Source organism: Halichoeres trimaculatus, unplaced genomic scaffold (genome assembly GCF_033239565.1).
Source record: "Halichoeres trimaculatus isolate MK-OKI-2021-1 unplaced genomic scaffold, fHalTri1.1 fHalTri1_scaffold_16, whole genome shotgun sequence".
NCBI lineage: Eukaryota > Metazoa > Chordata > Actinopteri > Labriformes > Labridae > Halichoeres > Halichoeres trimaculatus.
Genome location: NW_027437194.1, coordinates 12,934,143 through 12,950,322, shown reverse-complemented (window position 1 = coordinate 12,950,322; position 16,180 = coordinate 12,934,143). Strand labels below are relative to the sequence as shown.

Sequence of the window (16,180 nt, the reverse complement as noted above, 5' to 3'; positions counted from 1 at the left end):
AATCACATTACACACTGATCCCCTCAGAGGCCAGCAGTGCACAATAAGAACATGTTCCACTCAAAAGGGAATTATATCACAGCTACAACACCAGCAGTGTGTCTGACCCAGCCTTCTGGATTAGTGATGTCTAAGAAACTAAAATAGCTAAACATCTTGAGCCTCACAGTCTCCCCACTGTTGTTGTTTTCCTTCCAACCACACAAAAAAATAACCCGACAAGGAAATTCTGTTGTAGTTTAAAGTGTTTAAAGCCAACACTTCTGTCTGGTCTATTTTTCAAACAATGGAGGTTTATGCAGCAAAGACACAGAGGCATGTGAGCAAACGACTCAACAAAAGATGTGAAAGATGAAAGGCAGTGTGGCTCTTTCCATCTGTGTTTTTATGATTTGTGATGTATCAGGCAGCTGTCAGTGTGATCTGATGATGCTGATTCTTTTTTTTTAGTTTCTTTGTTTTTTTTTTTTCAACCCAAAAATAAAGCCTCAAAAATAGTCAACTTTATTAGTTTGTGGTCACTGAAAAGATAAATTGTAAAGATCACAGTTATTCCATCTAAAATAATAATACAACTAATCTGTCCAATCTGACTAATCAAAATCAGCAACAATTGCACCGTCATTTAATCCTCCTTTGTTTAATAACCTACCTCCACAGGTCTTGTGGTCAATGAGCTGAAGTCCAGGTGTGCAGTCGCACTCAAAGCCGATCACCATGTCTTTGCAGATGTGAGAGCAGCCGCCGTTATTCAGGAGACACTCATTAAGATCTGAAGCACGTGGAGATAACAGAGTTTCAATGCTAAGAGGTCAGTTACCATATGAACAAACAATTAACAAACTTTTAAAAAACTTTAAACTTTGATAAAAGCAACAAAATACCACAGTATGGAATTGTGGGAACATTATGAATAAACATAGATACTCAACATTGCTGAAAATACACCTTAAGTAAAAAGTTCTGGGTACTGAAGAATTTTCAGATTTGATTTGAAAATATCTCATTGCTGTTGTCCTGTTCATGTGCAAATCTCACCATTTTATTTTTATTCTCATAAGTAGATCAGCCACTGTGAATTGAGAAAATGAAAACACAAAGTCTGTTTTTTTCAAGCAGTGTGCTGTTAAACACCTCCGCCAACACATGTGGCAGTTGCAGCTATTATGTATGATTAAAGCTGCAGGCCCTCACACATTTTCGCATGTCGGGATGTTGTGAAAGATAGAGTATGGAGCAGCTCTGGAGTTTGTTGTCACTGTGGTGTCTTCATAAGAGGACGAAAAATGAACACATAAGAAGGACCCCGCCTAAATTTTTAGGTGGTTGAACACATTTTGTAGTGAGTATGCTTACACTATATCCTGCAGGGCACTGTTGAGTCAAAATCTCACGATAATAGGAATTTATTGACCACAAAGAATTAAAATAATTTTCCCTGCGGTGTGTGCAAAAATCAAAGAAGAACATATTACATAAACATATATCAATCAACAATAAATCACTGGTTAAAATGACCACCTTATGCAATAAAATCCAGCTCTTGCATCACTTTGATGCTCAGATCCTAGATTTATAAAAGGTCAATCTTTTTGCTGATTGGATAAAATGCTTTTAAGGTCAAACAAAGAGATCAGTACCATTTTCAATCAGTTTTATAACCTTCTAAAACACCTCAAAGGGGCTTCAAACAGTCAATATGAGAAAATCATGGTAATATATTCTTAAAGGCCTCAAAGGTTGCGCTTTCCAGTGGCAGTTCAGAGCACGACTTTCAGTAAAGTCTGTCTAAATTAGATGCCCACATTTCTCACTGTTACCAAGAATGAGCCCAAAGAGCCCCCCAAAGGAGATAAACATTGGCTACTTGAACTACTTATCTCATTCTTTCAGTAATTACACACAGTTAATGACCACAGGTGAGGTCTGTAAAGCTTGTAGGAAACACATTTCAATAGTTTCCTAAAGGAGCTCTGCCCCAAGGTGTGCAAGGAGGATACTTTGGCTCAGACAGAATTAGTACTCAGAGCACTGAAGATGAGTTGTCAGCTAAGACGTAGTTTGGATTCGCCCCTCTCTGCTAACAACCTTCAGTTAAGGCAGAACAGACGCTTGTTTGTGTAACTTAATAAATGATTTAGTTTCAAAATGCTACAGAGTAAATGAAAAATGAAGGGGTGTTGCAGAGAAAGTTGATTTTTGAATTTGTTGTTTTCTGTGAAACATTTTCTGATTTACAGCTACTCCAGAAGCATATGGTGTATGCTCATTTATGTCTAACTTGTAACAAGGGAGCAGAAAGTTCTTCTTTAATGCATTATTTACGAAACTTTCACTCTGTGTTGCATGCCACCTGCTGTTTCTTTTCTTTATTCCTTGATTTGGATTAAACAAAACATTGCTTCGGATGATTTACAAAGGGCTTTTGAGCAACCCACTGTATAATATGTTTAGATACAAAGTTTCACATCTGAATAGTTTAATTTTTGATCCACTGACTCGATTTACATAACATGCCAATCTCTCTCCATCCGAGCAGCACAACGCAGACTTGCATGTTTAGTATTCTGTTTGTGAGAAGCATAATCGCTTTTGGTCGAGTTCTTTGATCCATGTAAGAGAATTTTTTAGACTCACTATTCGTTCTGACGCTGAGCAGCATCAAAGCTGCATTGGTTAGCACTTGTATATTTAACATTTACATATTATCAGTATAAATCAATGTGCTACTGCGAGAAAGGTGACTCCCAGTCCCTCTTCTGCCAACACATGAACCTCCTAAAGGCCAATTTGTTTCCCTACAGGTGTAAAAAGTCTCACCCTGAGATATCTAAATGTTGGAACGTATTTCTTTGTTTTGCCTTGGTTTGGTGTAAAATCACTGGATGATGAAATCAGGATCCTGGGGACTCAAGTTCAAATATTTCTGGCTCAACTTCTTCACATTGCTGACATTTAAAGCTGCCAGCTGACTGAGGGTTCGCTCTCTGACATTTAAACAAATGACATTTCTAGAAACATACTGTGATCATAGTTACAAGATCCTTCATATTTACACAGATTCAAGTACAAATATGCAAATTAATCAAACTCAAACATATTGATTTTTCCTTTTGGCTCTGTCACTGTGTTGGTAAGGCTGCTGCAATAGCTCAATAACCTTCTTAAACGTTGTCTTGTCTTTTAAGTCTGTTTGTCTTAAACAAACTCAAGATGTCCTGCAACTGCAGTCAGTTATTGCCTCATGTATGTGGGCTTCAAGGGACAAATCCGTTTTATCTACTTTGCAAAAAAATTGGGATGTCAAACAATCCGGCACAAAAATCTCACAACAGCTGCCAGACACAATGAGACTGTACCCAAAAAATGTTTTAATATGTAATGTAAAAATAAAAGGTGCAGAATCAATCAGCTGTAATTAGGTGTCAGATTGAAGCTTAAGCCGCGTTTCCACCAAGCAGTCCGGGTCGGTTCGTCTCAGTACGGTGCGCTTTTAGCGGCGTTTCCACAGACTCATCCCGGGACGGATCCCTAAAAACCGAGACGAGCCGTCCCACTTTTTTGGGACCCTTTCGTATGGGTGCCAGACTGAACCGATCCGCTCTCGGGAGGTGGAGCAACACACTGCAGACGGTTGATTGGTCAAAAGAATCATCACTTACCCCGACAGCGGCTGCATTTCTCCTGGCGGCACACAGACTTCTCTGAAACGAAGCTTGATTGCACTTTGTAACAGAGAGTTACATGAAAATCACAGAGAGGATGAAATGCTGCATGTCTTCCATCCGTGCTCTTTGTTTACTGTGTCGCGTTTTCTTCTTTGTTGGATTTAATCGCGGGGTAAGCTGCTACGGCATCGCGCTATTGTTTACCAGCTGTGGCTTCCGGCATGCGGCTTACACGCCGCCCACCACGAGAGGGCACAGTTTGCTGTGGAAACGCAAACGGGATGAGACTTCACTGTCCCAAACCGTCCCAAACCGTACTGAACCGACCCGTACTGCTTGGTGGAAACGCAGCTTTAAGCCGGAAGCTGAAAGAAGGATTTTTCAATCTGGTTTACTCACTGCATTCCTTGATGGGTTCGTCGCTCCAGTCAGGACAGTCTCGGGCCTTATTGCACACCTTGCTCATCTCGATACACTCCCCGCTACGACACTTGAATTTCTCAGGCCCGTTACACTGAGTCACTGTAAAAGAGATTTGAAAATGTTAACTTTTGTAGAGCAGTGCTTTTCTGGGCAAAGACTCTCATATTTACAAACAAATTTCATAAAATGTATTAAAAGTCAGACATCAGGCTATGATATTCTTGCTTAGTCTCTGATCTCAATGGGACTTCTTGGATGGATAAAGGTACAATAGAAAAAAGAAAATTTTAAGAGCGAGATAGAAATTATTTCAGAAAAAATTAAAAGATGAGAATCAAGCTCTCAGAATTAGTTTTCATACACCTGAAGCTCTTCTCCAGCAGAAACTCCTTGTGTTAATAAGCAAAGCCGCTTGAAGTGTGACAAAGTGCTGTTTTTTGTGTTTGCTTGATATTGTTTCCAAATGCCAAGTAATCTTTTGGTTAATGAGGAAGTTTAAACCATCTGGAAGTGATTTATTCTCAGTGCCTAATTTCTTTATTTTTTTAAAATGTATTGGGTAAAGATTTTGTACAACTCATCTGTTTTAATTTTCCATTTATTTTCAAACCTATGGATGACCTCACTGAAACCAGAGTCATGTTTTGTGTGGTCTGTGCTTCTTAAAGCCCTGTGAACTGGGGAATCTATTTGATCAATCAGCATCCTTTAACAGGCAGAGAGTTTACCAGTTTATGTTATTTTCATTTGAAAAATGTCAGAAAACTGAGATATTGAGTACAACCCCCAGCTGTAAAGCAGCTTTCTCATCTTGACTTATTGTAATTCTCTCTTTACCTCACTCAGCGTGTCAGCTCTAACCTGCTTGCAATCAGTACAGAATGCTACTGAGAGTAGTAATCAGGTCAGATGTATGGTCTCATATCACCCTCATACTAAGATCCCTGCTCTGGCTCCTGGTTGCTTTTACAACCACTTCAAGTTCTTACTCTCACCCACAACTCCATCAAGATAAGGCCCCAGATAATTCACCACTGCCAGTTCAGCCAATCTGTCCCCTCAGATCGAAACACACTCAAAAACTCACTGTGGCAGAGTCTTAAACCACTTTGGAAAGACAACTGGTTAAAAATATCTATACAACATTAAAAATACAGTTTTATTGATCTCTGCTTTAATGTGTGACAGAATAGATAGCTTTTTGGGAACTTCTTTGTATTATAGTCTTTAAAAAACAGCCTTTAAAGAACAATCTATTTTGGTTTAAATATTAAAGGTAGGGTCTGCAGGATTTTCCTAGAACAAAAAAAAAGTCAACTTTAACAGGAATAATCCTGCTCAATTGTCTCCTACAGGCCTCTGTACATGTGTGTCAGTGTCTGTGTCTGTGTCTGCCTCAACCCCCTACTCTGCTTGTACGTTGATGTTTTAGTTATATCCGGATGTTTCTGGGCAGAGAGTAGATGTGGTTACCTCAGTCAGTCACGGAGCATCCAGTGACTTTGCGTGTTGATGATAGTGAGTAGAAGCTAATCAGAGCAGCTTCGATAGTGGACTTCGCACGGAGAAAGAAACACAAAACCAAAGTGAAACGAAATGCCAAACAAACAAAAAGCTTTATCCTAAACGAGGGTGAAGCTTGGCTCGACTTTCACTTGTTTTAAGGCGGTTGAAGAGCAGCACCAGATGAAGAGCAACGCAAGTTGGTATGTGTCAAAAACATGATTAGCTTCTGCCAATATGCTAAGTCAGGTTCTCAAGTCTCTCCCAAGTAGAAACACAATGTTACAGGCAGTCACGGTCGGATGCACTGGGTGTGCGCTGGCACTGGCACTGAGCAAAGGAGGAGCAACGTTTGAATGTTGTGTTTACTAACATGTAACCAGCAGACCCTACCTTTAAAGACACTAAAAGAAACAGAATGTGTGAACCACTTAAAATGAAAAAGCAACTTTTAAGTCTAAGTGGGAAACTATTACACTATTAACTTAAAGTGATGGAAGAAACTGTTATGACCCATATGTCTTCTGTACAAGCACAAAATGTTAATGAACACACCAAAACATCCTCAAATGATCCCTGAAGGAATTAAATGTTAAACACTGCATATGGATTTGAAACAGAGAGCCTGGTTTTGTTCCTCTTTGCATAAAAACATATCTGCCTGTGAACAATATCTATCCTGACAACAAACAGTTTCTGAGCCTCGGTACAGCCTGAGGTGGGATGCTTGAACAGAAATGAACACATCCAAACACAGCTACAAGAGAAAATAATACAACCAACAATGCCCTCAGGACAGTAAAAAGAGAAATGTGTAAGGCAGCACACACTCAGTACACACACACACACATACACACATACACACACACACACACACACACACACACACACACACACACACACACACACACACACACACACAACATACTATTTTTGCAGTTGACTTCGTCTGATCCGTCGCTGCAGTCTCTCAGGCCATTACACTGTCTGCTACCCACGATACAGTTCCCGTCATCACATTTGAACTGATCTGGTCCACATGTGCGAACAGCTGAATCACACAGTAAGGAAGAGAAAAAAAAGCAGAGCTCAGACAATCCATTTATTCAGTATCTGATGGTTAGAGAATTAATCAGAAACAGCTTTGACAGTCTACTGGTCACTTGTGTGATTCATTCATTCTGAATGCCAGTTTTTGGCCTCCTCTATATTGGAAACAAATAAATGTGATTTAAAAAGACATTCAACTATGCGAACCCCCAAAATTTGGACATTTGATCCGACAGATCCCTTTTTAAGCATTTTTTCCCCTTACACATTTTAAGTCCTGGATTGCTTTTGATAGTGTTGTTCTGTACTAATGAATCCTCTCACCAGTTTTGAATCTTAGACCTGTATGGGAGATTAACAGATACTCTCAAATCAATATAAATCTAAAGGATCTCATGTTAACACAAATGTATGTAGATCTTAAAATGTTCAGTTTTTAATTTGCACATTACAGCTGGTGTTTACGTACGACAGTTGGCTTCATCGCTGCCGTCCTTGCAGTCAGGGTCTCCATCACACCTCCACTTCTTGTGAATACACTCTCCTGAGCGGCACTGCATCTCACTGGACGAACATTTGGCTGGAGGTGTTGGGTGACGGCCGCAACGAGTGGGTGACTCATCTGACTGGTCCTGCAGGAGAACACAGAACAGATGCTTCAGAGATAAATGACATCTAATCCTGCCTCTAACCACTGGAAGCACTAAATGAAGAGTTGAAGCTCTGAGACCTCAATGTTTGTTTGGCAAACAGAGACTTTTTGCAATTTGATAGTGCAATCATTAACTAGACTCGTTACAAAGTAGCCTGTTTAATTTGCAGTGAAATACTGTTCACCTTTCATTAACACTTGTTTTTAATGAAGCAGAAAAAAAGGATCTTTTCATTTGATGGTGAATTTAAAGCCATAAATTGGATCAAAAGTTGCAAGGAGACTTTTGCAATTATATAAACAGACTTGTAGACTTTTAGAGCAAGAGCTTTTATCAGACAACTTAGTCAACTGAATTCATTTAAACAATGTATGTACACGTCTCTATTTATTGTATCGTTCTGATTTGTCAGGTTTCAGCTTGATTAGCAGAAAACTTTGAATTGAATTTCTTTTTATTTCTAACTTGTGAGATAAATCAAATAGAAACATGAACCTTATCAACAAAAAATGAAAATGCAACGTTGCAAATACAGTAAGTATTGAATGGGGTACATTTTTTTTCCAATTGTAAGAGATAAACATGTTGCATAAAACTTTAAGGAAAGTGTAATACAAAATCACTGAGCAGGTTTCATGGCTTTACAATTATCTATCAGGAAAAGGTGCAACAGACAGCGAGTTGTAAAAATGACACCACAGCCCGCCCACATGGTTTGACTGGCAGGTGATGAGGGGGATACTCAGGGCAGAAAGGCAGCTTTGAGGACCCAAATATCGCAGACGATTACCTCTTTAATTAGAATTTTAACTGTGCGATCTGACAGAATGAGATCAGACAGAGCAGCAGGAACAGTTTCTCACACTTTCATCATCTCACAAAGTGCCTGACTCATCTGGGAGCAGATTAATGGACTGTGAGAATGTGTGTGTTTGTCTGAAGCGCCATAACACTGACGCAGAACCAGCTGAGAGTGAGAGAGGGAATGACAATGACCTTCCAACCAAACACGGCAATTTAAATATTTGTGGGTGTGAACGTCTGCATCAATATTCCTGCTTGGCTGCCAGCGTGATAACCACACAGCCAATTAACAGGTGCGCAGAAAATTGCAGACTCAGTGGAACTTGTTCCATCATGTGTAAAAAATCGTGTGAGGAGTGTCAAGCAGTGTGTGGGAGTGCATGTATGTGTGTGTACTTGTGTGTGTGTGTATGCATGTGGCAGGTCACTAACCACCGGGTGTTGCAAAGACTGAACTTGATGAACCAGTGTGTGTGTGTGTTTGTGTGCCCAGGGTTTCAAACCCGACAGTTAATTACAGTGAAACAAAATGTGAATAGCAATAGCATAGCTATAGCAATAGCATAGCCAGGGGTGTGTTTCGGCGTCTTGCCTGTGTCACAAAAATCCAAACCAAAAAAGATTTTAACATCTTATTCAAAGCCAATAAACCACATGAACCCTCATTTTGACCAAGTAACTTGAAATTGTGTTCCATAAGTACATAATTTAAAGGACTTAACAAGTTATACATTTTATCAGTTAAATCTGATTTTTTTAATTTTATAAGGGAGCCCAAACTAAATCTTCTTTTCCTTCAAGCCTAACATTAAACACCTATTTTAGCCTAAACAAGTTTCATTTTGTATTTAAATCTATTTTTTGTGTGTTTTACTACAAAAGAACTTAAAATCAAAGCTCCAAAATTAGAGAAAAAGATTGCAATAATGATGACACTTGCAATACATGGAAATATTAAAGAACAAAAAAGGTACTAATAAAAAAATCCTAAATTAAGCCTTTTTGTGAACAAATGGAAGTGATAAAAGTATCTTGCCAATGTTTTCTTTCCAAATAATACTTTATTTCTGGGATTTTATGCATTTATTGAAAAAGATAAAACAGTAGATAGGGCTAGAAATTGGGATAGTACAGGTCACAGAAGATTTTCAAACCTTAGCTGTTTGCCTTGAGGACTCTCTACATGAAGCACAAGATTTAACCACAGAACCAAACCAGAGACTCCAAGACAAGTCCCTGACTTCTGACATGAAACTTGCATTGAGTGATTTCATACACAGCATATTGACTACTTGAATGTTTTTCTTGTATCAGTGGAGGAGAGCTCTCTGGAATTTTTTTTTGGATAGCTCCGGTTTTAAAGCTGTGAAGAACGAGCTAGTTTTAATGCTTTTTTTTGGAAACCCACTTCGTATTACAGAGGTGTAGAGCTCTGTGAGTAATTCCTCTTAGCTCTAATTACACACATCCTATTAACACAGTGTAACCTGTGCTGCTTTTTAAGTAGTTTCAAGTCAGCCCTGCTGTTCATCCTGCACAGTCTGGGTCTTCTGAACTAAAATCTAACGGATGGAAATCAATCATATCATTACAGTTCTCAAAAAAAGTGAGCTGTCGAACCAATGAAGTACAGTTTAAAGATTGTAAGCCCGACACTGAACAGAAGACCAATTTAGCGTCAAATCAGAGGTTTATTTCTAAACTTAACTGAAACAAATATCCTACCCAGAGGAAAGGTTAAATATCTGGACTTTAATTCTTATATGGGCAGCAGTAGCAGCACAGTAAATCAGAGGTCATCAGGGCTGAGGGTTAAACTGGTTTCTCTTGCCAGGAGGTGGAACTGTGCCAGATACAGTTCATCTTTTTCTGCCGACCTACTCACATCAGGTTCAAGTTCAGAGTGTTGAAATTTGGAGCCAGTCTTAAAACAGTTGAGCATGAATTTCATGTTCTTTTAGGCCATGACTACAGAATTCACCTCTTGAAAAACCTTCAGCAAATCAGTTCATGTGGAAACCCTTTTATCTTATCAAGTCATTGTGTTACGGCAGAGCATTAACTTGACAGTATTGGATCAAGTTTGGTCACAATTTGACATTTTTTAGAGAAATTTTAGACATTAAATCAGTCATCAATCACAGATGCAAAAATGAAAAATTAAGTTTGGTGTTCCCAGACCAGTTCTGGAGCCAAGAACATACTGGGAGGTTTTGGTTTGTAGAGGTAAAGTACTTATAAAAACAGCTCTCCATGAGTCCAACACATTATGTTACATTTCTGTGCCATGCTAATCAAACATAGCAAGCAGCTACAGCAAAGACTTCAATCTGGATGCCAGACTTTGGTTTTACTTTTCCACTGTAAGATTTATGTACACATTTAAGTCATTTCTCCTACATAATATGTGTGAGTTTGTACATCCTCAGTTTTTGCATTATATTTGATCTTACCTGGCAGTCAACATCGTCGTCACACACCCAGCTAGCAGGTATGCAAGACGAGTTCCCGCACTGGAACTCACTGGGGCCACAGGATGACGGGGCACAATCCACCTCATCGGAGCCATCACCACAGTCATCCTCACCGTTACACACAAAGTTCCTGGAGATGCAGCGACTGCTGGCACACGTGAACTCATTTGGAGCACAGGTGACGTTACCTGGAGGTGGATAAAGGGAGAGAAATATAGCATGAGAGTTGTGGAAGGGTTGAAAGCTCAGCTACTTTGAGCACAAGGTCAAACTAGCTCTGTTATAAGATCATTTATTATCTCATAAAATGACTTTAACTCCAGCATGGATGTTTCAGAATGTCTTCATATTTACATCACAGGCCTTCAGCTGCTGCAGCTCTCAGCAAGGACTGTGTTGTGTTATCCAAACAACTGTGAATGTATACGGATTATTTGCATAATATAAACATAACAAGGTACTCTGTGTGGAGAATCCCTTCCAGAGCACAAAGATGAACGTATACTTGTTCATCACAAAAGAGTGTACAAGACATCCTGCTTTCATTCATATTAATACCATGGTTACACCTCGTATCACAGCATTTCTATACCGAACACAGTGCTAGTTTTTGTAGGGGTTTCTCACAGGTATGAAGGATTGAAGGTCACTGCCTGAGAACATCTGAAATTTTAGATTGCAATAAAACTTCCCAAAATGAGGGGTTCAAATACAAAAGTATTGCTTATCTTGTTTAAGCAAATAAGAGCACATTTCAATAATGTTTGATGCTTGTAAACAGCTATCCTCTCTGATAAGCATCTCCAGGCAAACTTCATGTAAAAGAGCAATCTGTTGCTGCCATTCAAGTTAAACTGTGCAGTGATGTACCCACCATTGATACGTATTTAATCGTACAGTGTTGAGTTTTAACTTTCATGAGCTGGCATTGGAAGATGTGTATCAACTAATAATCAATCATTCCTCCTGGATACTCAACTTATCCAACTCAAAAACACATCAAAGTCCCCCAAGAGAAGCTGAAAAACATCACCATGAACCCCCGAAAAAGATTTATAGATGTGAAAACTCTTCCAACGGACTGCTTCAGCATTTTCTGTTTGATCCAATTATTTTAGTTTTTCCTCACACGCTCTGCACTGACAGCTTATAATTTGTTTATTTGGAAAAATGTTCTGGATAAACAGCTTGAGGATGAGAAGTAGATAAATACGCCTGTAAAAAGTTTAAGGCTTGATTAGCTCAGGACATGAGCTGTTTCACTGCAAAGCAACAGTTGCCTCATTCGACTTGTTTTAAAAGAGAAAATCTGTTAAGACACTACAGATCTGTGTGGAGCACAATCAGTGCTGAGACATTTGTAAGCAATTTTATGTTTTTGTGAAAAACTCAATGGGCTGGACTCACTGAAGGATTACCCCACTTCTGCCTGAGAAAGTCAGCCAAAGGAAAGAGATTGTCTTCTTCACAAATAACAAGCTAAGGGTCAAATGCTCCACAAGCTGCCCAGCAGAACAAATACAGTTACTGTGCGCCAGAGTTGTTTGCATATCAAAATGAGGGATTACATATTCATTTCTTTCAATGAGAGACATTGCAAATAACACTAAAGTAACTACAGCTCCAAACAGTAAGAGTGAAATATTCACCTGGCTGGTACCACATTGCAGTGTTTAGTAATGTTGTAAAGCTCAAAATTTTAAGTGCTGACACCTTGACATAACTATTACTATAATAAAAGAGTTAAACCACCTTGAGGCTTAACCATACTTTTTATTTCACAGATTTACAAATATGAAGAATCTGTAAAAAGCAGAAAAACCTTGTGGGTCTTTTTGAACTTAAACATCATCAGCAAGATTTTCTTTGTGAATTAGACCTCAAGTAGGAACAAATAATGCCCAACTCTTGCGCTATTAGCAGTCACAATCTATTCACTGAATTCTTCTAAATATAGTTTGATGTTAAAAAAATCATAAAGATTATTTTCTTAAGCTGGGCGCAGACCTTCAGCATTATTAAGTCCTTAGCCAACAATGTAAAATAAAGTTTGAGTAAGTTCATGCTGGACACGGAAGTCATATAACCAGCTGCTTTCAGATGACTAAATCACTTTTCCCTACTTCAATCAACCAAACACCGCTTGTCTACAGCGATACGGCTGTGTATATAGGCTATGTCCAAACGTAGCTGGGTATCTGGGAAAACGCATATATCTTCATACATTTAGGCAAGTCATCGACACGAAACCGCAGTTTTACATCACTGAAAACAATGTTTTCTGAAAACTCCGGCAAAATTGAAGATTTTGAAAAAATCCAGTTTCATGGTTTTGAGTAGACAACGGGAATCAGGGTTTACTGGTTCTAAAAATGTCACAGCTGGATGACAGGGGTTCATTCTGATTGGATCATATGGGTTACATTTCTGAGGGTTGGGCATGCTTTGAGCCACACCTGTCGGCGGATTTGCCCAATGGGTATGGTAGAAAGTAGGTCTGCACGATTTGGGGAAAAGGTGCAATTGGCGATTAGGTGGACAATTTTGCGATTGCGATTGTGCTTGCGATTTAATAAAAAAAGTTGTGTCATTAGTCTAAAGACTTGCTTGGCTATCATGGAGAAAAATCAAGAAAAAAGCAGAGATGGATTACTGAGGATTTTAATTGTGTAATAATTCTCAAAATATCCAAACTTACTGTATACAAACAACAATGTACAGCACAACAGTACTGTTTTGTTTTATTCAAAATAGCACATTTATGCCACTTTTGCTATGCATGTTTTGAAAATTACATCTTTTTGCTGTGTCATTCAGCTGGTAACCAAAATAACACCAAATAACAGAGGTAGCCTTGAGCACCTCACTTACTTCTTTGTGCTCCATCTTGTCTGATTAAACTGCTGTACCAGGGGGGCAGGTAGTCACAGGACCAGCTGAAACAGTGACTGATTAGTCATCTCACGCTCGCTCTCTTACTCAGTCACACACACAGACACACACACCACTCACACAAACATGCTCATTTTTTTCGCACCTCTTTTGCGATTACGTAATTGCATGTGCTGATATTGCGATTGCGATAATCGTGCAGCACTAGTAGAAAGTATTTCAAAAAGCAGATGAGAGGGTGGATATTCATTTTTGAAAATACCCAGCAATATGTGTACTCCTAATACTAACCCATTGTGCTGCTCTCTTGAAGTATCGCCTCCTCCACCCCAGATCCTTGATCGCAAATTGTGCATTTTATTGAACTGTTCTGTTTTGTTTTGTTTTGTTATGTCTTTAACCTTGTCAAATAAATAAACAAATGAATGAATGAAACGAGATCCTCCTACTTGGTCTCCTTGTTTGTATCCTGCTGCTCGGCCAACCCAAACATTGCTCTAAAAAGCAGAGCTTTAATGCCAACTATAACTGTATTTCCTTTTGGCAATAGATGTTTAAATCTATGACGAGAGTGTCCCTGACTGAACCAAAGGAATTTCGACTTGATCGGTGCTGATTATAGGGAAATATTTGGTGTGCATATTAAAACTGCATCTCATATGCTTGTCATTCTAAAAACATTTTTGAAAATACAATAAAAAGTGCTCTCAGCCTTATTTAGCATACCAATAACACAGCACTTCTTACGTGTCAGACATTTTACAAACATCCCTACCATGCATGTCCACCTACCACAGTTGACCTCGTCCTCTTCATTGTCACAGTCCTTCTCTCCGTCACATTTCCAGAAGATGGGGATGCATTGAGTGGAGCCCGCTCCGCAGCTGAACTCGTTCACACGACACGTCCTCATATCTGCACAAACACACCACAAACGTTGTCAATTATGTGTTCTTTTATCCGTGTTCCACTTTCAGCAGGTCAGATACATTTCAAAGACGAGGCGTGAAGAGGTTAAAAAGTTACGTTAAATCATGAAATCAATCCTCAATTGGACGGACAGCAATTTTCCTGTCATTAAATAGAGTAGTTGGTTCGTTTCTTGGTTTTTTGTCAGGAGGCTTTTTGCACGTCTTGGAGACCATCTATTGATTTTTAATTCATATCCATTAAAGCAGTCAAACAGCAAGGAAATTAAGGCATGAATGATGGTGTGGGCATGGTTACGACTCAGCATTGATCATATTCTCACAGCGTCCCTCAGGTGGTTGTGTCTTACAAAGCTTTCATTGTCTGATTAATTACACAGTGTTCTATTTGATACCCTATCCAGTTTTCTCAGTAGCAGAGAAGTTGACAAAGATTTCCAGCTGACAGCAACGGTGTGAGCAAACGTGAACAGAGCATGGTGTAAAAAAGACAAGTTTGTTACTCAATGAAGGACTTTGACTTCCTGGTTGTCTTTTTGTCAGTGACGAAGTGAAAAGAAAGCACTTCTCACTTTCTTAATCAAACACTGACGTAAGAAAAGTGACGCAAACACAATGTGGCAGCAGTCACACACACACACACACTCACACGCCTGAGATTCCATTCACTGCTGCCAAGTCATGTGTAACAGCTGGTCAAACAGTACAGTGATACAACGGCTATAGAGGCTAGGTCAACCTGCACGTACTCCACGGCAGCTATGGCTGGAACTTCACACAACCTTTAAAAACATGCACACACACAGACACACACAACTGTTTAGACCTTCAGTTGACCGTCACACTGTTGATCAACTAAAGTGAAAACATGCTCCAGGGTTGTAACGTTTGAGGTCTCCATGAGCAACCCGGTGACATTAAAGAGGGAGAGATTGCATGGATCAAAGACTTTCTGTTGTCAGCACTCAGGAAGAAACTGAATTGTGTAATTTTAGTGGAAATAAAAGCTTAATATGAGGAATTGCACAAGTATGCATGAATAAGAGGAAGTGAATCCACTAACACAGCTGTAGTCAGCTTGTGTCAGTAGAATCAGGTTTGGCTGCTCTTCATTACAAAGTTCCCTTTCTTTGTTTCTTGTTTCCAGTTACGCTCTACACCAAAGTCCAGAATCAGTCAGCGTAAGTCTATTGTTTCCTGGTTAGACACACACTTTCAAAATGACCTGGCTTTTGGCCAACGTCAACATATTTCCAGCAGGGTGCTGAGTGAGTCAGCTGTCATCACTCAGCTGGCTCTTAAAAAGTGCTGTATCTAACAGATCTTAATGTTCCTGTAAGGAGTTTTTTACTGCTTATAAGAAAAGGTGGGACTGATTGTTAACGCTTCACTATCCAAAGCTCTCTGGTAGAATAGCATGCCTCATGGTTTCAGAGACTAGATCACACAAATGTCAATCCTGGAAAGCCATTTTTGATTTATGGGTCTTGCTACAAAGTGTGGGTCCAACTACCATAGCTGCTCAGAGCGGAGGACGACAATGAGTGAATTCTGAATTTTCTTTTAAGAGGCTGAATTCGACACTGATGCTCCTTCCAGAATCACAAAAGCAAACTGGTCTATTGGAACGTTTTCATCACATCTTTTAATGCCTCTATTACACAAGTCATGGCAGTGAATCAAAAACTGCTTCTAGTTCTTCCACAGAAATATTCCTTATCAGTGGTACATCCATCAGAAAACACAACTTGCAGAGCTGTGAGATGCATCACTTGGTCGACCAC

The 16,180-nt window shown here is 39.3% G+C and overlaps 1 protein-coding gene across 2 annotated transcripts in view; it reads right to left on the bottom strand.

The window, feature by feature from the left end:
- The window catches only part of vldlr (very low density lipoprotein receptor), a 69,117-nt gene that overhangs the window by 21,266 nt on the left and 31,671 nt on the right, over nucleotides 1-16,180 (bottom strand). For both annotated transcript variants that reach the window (XM_074689816.1, XM_074689817.1), the window contains exons 4-9: nucleotides 14,260-14,382; nucleotides 10,555-10,763; nucleotides 7,114-7,276; nucleotides 6,523-6,645; nucleotides 4,068-4,190; nucleotides 653-772 (exon numbers count right to left, since the gene is read on the bottom strand). In XM_074689816.1, the coding sequence (XP_074545917.1) occupies nucleotides 653-772; nucleotides 4,068-4,190; nucleotides 6,523-6,645; nucleotides 7,114-7,276; nucleotides 10,555-10,763; nucleotides 14,260-14,382 (861 nt within the window). The remainder of the gene's footprint in view (nucleotides 1-652; nucleotides 773-4,067; nucleotides 4,191-6,522; nucleotides 6,646-7,113; nucleotides 7,277-10,554; nucleotides 10,764-14,259; nucleotides 14,383-16,180) is intronic.